General features: G+C 32.0%; 1 protein-coding gene across 1 annotated transcript; it reads left to right on the forward strand.

Moving 5' to 3' along the window:
* Positions 1-297: 297 nt before the first annotated feature.
* Positions 298-4,515, forward strand: LOC111369082 (GTP-binding protein SAR1A-like; the record flags this gene model as incomplete). Its single annotated transcript, XM_022990566.1, has 3 exons — positions 298-602; positions 721-850; positions 3,942-4,515. Coding segments are annotated over 3 exons (756 nt in total), but the record flags the coding sequence as incomplete, so codon positions are not given.
* Positions 4,516-6,540: the final 2,025 nt, after the last annotated feature.

The following is a 6,540-nucleotide window of genomic DNA, read 5'->3' on the forward strand; positions in this document are numbered from 1 at the left end:
TGAAAACTATGTTTTAACTTCTTTAAAAATAACTTGTAAATTTAGTGGTGAATACGTGAAATGTGCGATGATAATGTGGATAAAAATTGTGAATTTAGATATGTGATTAAAAAATAAAGTTTGTCCAACTTATCAACAAATAAAAGCTTTACCAAACAAAGATTAAAAAAACTTAAAAGTAAGGGCTTTACCAAATAAAGTAAGGCTTATCAAGTAAAACTACTCTGAAACACTGACAAAATTTGGCTCCTCCTCGTTTAATATTTAAGTTATTTACTGGTCCCCAGTGATTAAAAAAAACTTAAATTGTATCAAATTTTAACAGTAACAAAAATTCTACCTCCATTTACCAGTTTCATTTTCGCAAATTCACCATATTCATCAAATCCCCGTTTCTTCTCTCAACGTCCATCCATATCTATTGGATTTCCAATCAAATCCCAATCCAAAAATTCCCACAGAAATGTTCCCTTGGACTGGTTTTATGGCGTCTTGGCCTCACTCGGATTGTGGCAGAAAGAGGCCATGATCTTGTTTCTTGGCCTCGATAATGCTGGCAAAGCCACCCTTCTTCACGTGCTCAAGGATAAGGAGAATTTTCTGTTATTTTTGTTTATAATAATCGAAAACGCTGAAATTATTTGTAATTTTTTAAATTATTTTCTTGAACATGGATCTTGATGGGTTGACTGCATTGAATTATTTTGGGTTTTTGTAGAGATTAGTGCAGCATCATCCGACGCAATATCCCACCTCGGAAGAGCTGAGCATTGGGAAAATTAAGTTCAAGGCGTTTGATTTGGGCGGTCATCAGATCGCCCGTCGAGTCTGGAAGGATTACTATGCCAAGGTTTATCAAGTTCCCAGAGATAAATATATATAACTATATTTTCTGTATAGCTGGGTTTTAGTTTAGATTCCATTGAAGTTTGATTTGCTGTGGAAATATTAGAGTTCTTACAAGAGGTAGAGTAATATAAAGTTATTGTTTTTATTTTCAAGTGGGCATGGATTTTCTTGATCTGGATGTTGCCGTTTTTCACAACCTTTTTGGGTTTTCTAAATAATTATTGTTGGAAATTTGTTTCTGGATCATCCATGGAGTGATTTCATAGTTGGAAAAATTTCTGAGTTCATGAGATAGTGGGATAAGAAGATGGTTGATTTTTGGGAAGGGGTCACGAATTGCTTTTGGGAATTTCTTTGGTTTCTTTTTCTACTTTTTTTCTTTTTATTTATTTATTTATTTATATTTATTTTTTTATCTAAAATATGCACAGAATGACTCTCTAATATTCCATCACGGTATTAATTCTAGGACCGTGCTACACGTACATAAATGTTTACTTAACCGTTTACCCCCTACTCACATCATTAAGGTGGGGATCACGGCTCGACATTATTAAATAGACGTGAGGCCCGCGTGTTTGTGAGAGGGGGGTAAATGCTTCGGTAAACCCCCCTCGGTACAAAGAGAATAATCCTTAATTCTATGGCATAAACCTTTGCACGTTTATGTTGTGCTTCTTTTTCCACAGTAATTTGAGTTTAATGCTAATTTCTAATTTTAGACTCCGAGCTAGTAGATCTTAGGGAGGTGATTTTTTTTTTTTTTTTACCCACCGGTTCTAGGTGGCACCATTTATTAGGCGTTAGAAAAGTCTGTGCTTGCTAGTATTTTTGGGCACCAGTTTTGGATGGTTTAAAAATCATCTAAAATCGGTGTAATGTAATTTTGACTAGTTCTTCCAACCTACCAAATCGGTTGGTTTTGGCTATTTCTCATGTTCTCCTCTAATTCTACCTCTATAAAATAATTATTTTCAATTAACATATTTTCTTTAAAATTAACTTTTAAATAAAAACATATTAACTAAAAAATTATTTATAAGCAAAAAAAATTTAAAATTATAATTAAAAAATAATTATAAGTATAAGAAAAATTACATTATAATTACGAAGTTACTTATAAGTAAAAAATACTTATGTAAAAAAAATTATTTATGAAATAAAAATACTAATATAATACATAAAATCACTTATAAAATATAAAAAAGTTACTTATAAGTAAAAAATTCACTTAAAATTATTTGAAAGTATAACATTTACTTATGAGTAAAAATATTAACCTAAAATTTTAATTAAATAATTAAATTTGTTTAAATTTTAAATTAAATATTAACTTATTTATTTAAAAACAATATCTATAAGTAAAATATCACTTACAAAAAATTTCATATAAGAAACTATAAACCGAAAATTTTACTAAGGGACAAATATGTAATTTTATTTTTTAGAAAAAACTTTCGGAACTAGTGTATAATAAATTCTCAATTATAAGTTGGACAATTTTAAAAACTGCTACTAAAACCACTCAAAGCCGATTCGCTCATAAACGCTCAAAATCGGTACTTCAGAAAAATGCTCATGACCGGTATGCGGAAACTCCCAAGCAGGCCCTTAGAAAAATATTGGGTTTTGTTCTATTGAAAAGAATTTTGAATTTCATATGCAAAAAGATTTTTATAAAACTTTCCTTTCTGATCTCGCAAAATCATGAAACACATAAATCCACAATCAGAAGTATCACTCAGAGACAATTAAATATCAAGTCAATGATTCAAGGAATTTTTTTTCAAAAATTGGCTATTGATCTACAATTATCCCTTGGTCTAATTCTATCTCTGTTCATTCCATTTCCTGCACATGTTATTCGTTATGTGACTAACCTATGTCGAACCTTTGAAGTGCATTCTTGTGTCTATAAATCATTTTTATCAAATAGTTTTGGTGAATTATGAGGTGCATTTGTTAGTGGATTTCAACCAATATAGAATATAATTATTTTCCTTTGACTGTTTCCTAGATTTCAACCAATATAGTACATATTTATTTTACTTTAACTATTATTCCACTTTATGCTCACCATCTCAAGGACTTGCTTTGTCTAAACATCTTAGTAGATTGTAATTTTAAATACAAGATGGGGAGTACTATACATAGTTTACAATTGGCCGGCTTGTCCAGATATAGGGATTACTACAATGTAGCTTCAAAGATGTAAATGAATGAGATGGAAACCTAAGCATGATAGAATAGGAAGTTTCTGTGAGAGGATTTGCCAGTAGACTCTTCAGTTAAGAAAAGGCATAATGAATCAACAAGCCAGTTCTGGGATTTGTTATAAGTGGTTTATAAAGATCCTTTTTGGGATTTCTTGCAAGAGTAACTGCTTGATAAGAGAGACCCTGGCAACAAATGGGGCACTTTTGGAATTTATATTTTCAAACCTTGAATTTTGATTCTTCAGAAAAACTGGGTTTTATTCTTCATATAATCTTGCTTAGTGTAACAGAAGGTCAAATTAAATTTTTTTTTTTTTTTTAGACACTTTATGGGGTCAACATGACGTGTCGTAAGTTTCCTGCTTTATCTTTCATCTTGTCAATCTTATGAGAATTATTTTCTATGGGAAAGTTTTAATAATTGGTTTGGCTCTGTTGAGGAAAATATTGGTTCCATCCCTGGTTAGCGTTTATTTTTCCTCAGTGATCAACAAAATATTAAGATGACTAAATAAGAAAACTCTCGTAATGGCTTTATCAGTATAGCATATACTTAATCGCTTCCAATAAAATCATCATAACAAGCAGTAACTTCTTTTTTTCTCCATAAGATCCTGCTTATGCCATTTTTCTCTGGAATTTACTCTTCCGAGAATTTACAAGATTGATAACCATTTGAATTATTTCCACATGCTGCTTGAGATATCTACAAGTATATCCATTATCTTCAACGGCTGCTACCCTTGCTGCATGCCATTTATATTGGAAAAATAATATAATTTTTGTTTCAATCACACAGTATGTTTCCTTTTGGTCATCTTATCAGTATTTATGCCTCTTTTCTCGTATGAACGAGTTCACCTTGTGGTTTTACAGGTTGATGCTGTAGTGTACCTGGTTGACGCGTATGACAAGGAGCGTTTTGCAGAATCAAAGAAGGAATTAGATGCACTCCTTTCTGATGAGGCCCTTGCCGATGTTCCATTTCTGATTTTGGGAAACAAGATTGACATACCATACGGTGCCTCTGAAGACGAGTTGCGTTACCACTTCTGCCTGACTGGTATACCCGCTGGCAAAGGAAAGGTCAATCTGGTGGACTCTAATGTGCGCCCTTTCGAGGTATTCATGTGCAGCATTGTACGCAAAATGGGCTACGGTGACGGCTTCGAATGGGTTTCACAATATATCAAGTAGGGCGAGTGTTGGGAAAATTTTCTTTCAGTTGAAAGAGAGGGGAAGGAAAATTAAAGGGCAAAAAACAGAGATTCATTTTTTTCACCCTGTCTTTGTCTGTTAGCGGCTAAAAATATGCCTGCTTTGTGCTTTCGAATTTGTATGGTAAAGATTACATATGATGACTATCCTGTCATAGCATGGATAGGATATTATTATAGAACCAAAAAAGTTTAAAAAATTTCTATTGCACTATGTAACAAACATTCACTTAGTTTTTGAGCAAATAACTAGTGTCTCATTTGAATCATTAGAATCCTGCATGGATAGGGATGGCAATAAAACCCACCCGTCCCGACCCGAACGGGTTGGCGGGGTGGGGTTTGGGGGAAACGGGGCGGGGCGGGTGGTGCACCTAACCCGCCCCATTGCCATCACTATGCATGGATGTCAGGATGTAGTTTCTACTTCATGTATATTAAAGGGTGGATTTAGAAAATGAATTGGGGAGGGGATGAAATTTAAAAAATTCGAATGAAATCATTTCACAAGATATCTAGTTTAGGAGGCTAAGCTCATGATATTTCCTAAAATGCTTTGTTAGATTTTAAAGGCTTTTCTTATCAAATAGAAAAGTGACGTTCACCTTAAGAAATATAAATTGGCATAAGATTGATAGGCATAAGCGACGATTATATATTCATCAATCAAAAATTAAGAAAATACTATGAATATTGTTTCAAAGAATTGGGACAACTAGTTGTTCCAAACAATTAAAAGTTATGGTCAAAACACGAAATAAAAAATGCATCACTCTGCATTGATATGCTCAATGTACTATTTGATGTTTATATCAGTTTTCTATACCACTACATTTCACAGTGAGTGAGGAATCCCACAATAAGTGGGAAGCCCAACCAAGAATTTCGAGGGTTCAAAGAAATTGGATTTATTTTACGTCCATGTTTAAATCAAATTCAATAATATATTTACAATTAGATTGATATATACATAAATAAGGTTTAACAAATACATTTTTTTACTGGCAATATTAAACATGGAACAAATTACTTATTTTGATAAAAACATCTATTTCATGGTCAAAAAATAAGTAAATTCTTTTCTTGTATGTATGAAAACGTAATATATGAAAAATGTATGTAGAAACAAAAAGATTAATTATTTTTAAACTTAGCCAAACACGTATCATCTCTTATTGTTAAAATAAGTAATTTGTTTTTAGCTCTAATAAATACAAATTATATATCGTAAAATTTGTTTATATAATTATAAGTAAACTTAGTAAAACATGCATTAAATAAGATATCTAATTTGGCAATAAGTTATTGAAATGTAATGAATAGAATATTCAAAAAAATGTAGAGTCTTCGACTAAATTTGGGCAATTGAGCATTGAGCTTGGGTTGAGAGTCATGTTGGAGCCAAACTCAAATAGTATTTTGGGTTGAATTAAGTATAAAATTCCTTCTTTTACAATTAGTTTTGTATCTAGGTTGGGCTGTAGCCTAGATACGGTTGTTGGAGTATTTCAGTTAAAATGTGAGAAATGAAGGATCATATATATTCACTATGGTGTCTAATATTATCAGGTCAAGTGTCGTGTACAATAATATTATTTACAGTCGCTCACTAAAACAGTCGCCCCATATGATATACACATGGCAGGTGGTTATTTCTACTCACTACTCCCAAATACGTATCAGCTTGATTACTTAAATAGTCCCTTTTCCATGATTAATCCATGGTGACAAACTTTCGCTTACCGAGAAAATCTATGACATCGCAGTAACAATTAGCAACAAAATTGTGCGCCAAAAATGAAAATGCAATTTATTTTTTAAAAGTAAAATAATATTAGTGAAAATAAGTCAATATACTATTACAATTGTAGCCAACACATTTTCATACTTTGAAAATATCGGATAACTACATCATTATCAATATTGTCGAGTACATTGTTCTTGGTATATGTAACCAAACTATGACATAACTCCACCTGAATTTTACAAAGACAATTGGGTTGATGAAGTAAAAAAGCCTCAGTTGCCATTAATAGACAAAAGTCAGGCAGAAGGAATAGAGTTGCGGCAATTGGCCAATACAAAATTTAGAAAAAATAAATAAATATCAAAAATTTCTATGGAATCATGTGACCCCATGTGGGTCCGCCTCTAATTAGCAAATCATAATTAGCTAGCAAACTAATAAGCAACTTAGAAATTTAACTGTCTCTCTTTAAAAACTTGGCTTTGTTGTGAAATATTTGTCAACTTTGTCT

Source organism: Olea europaea, chromosome 20 (assembly GCF_002742605.1).
Source record: "Olea europaea var. sylvestris chromosome 20, O_europaea_v1, whole genome shotgun sequence".
NCBI classification, from domain to species: Eukaryota; Viridiplantae; Streptophyta; class Magnoliopsida; order Lamiales; family Oleaceae; genus Olea; species Olea europaea.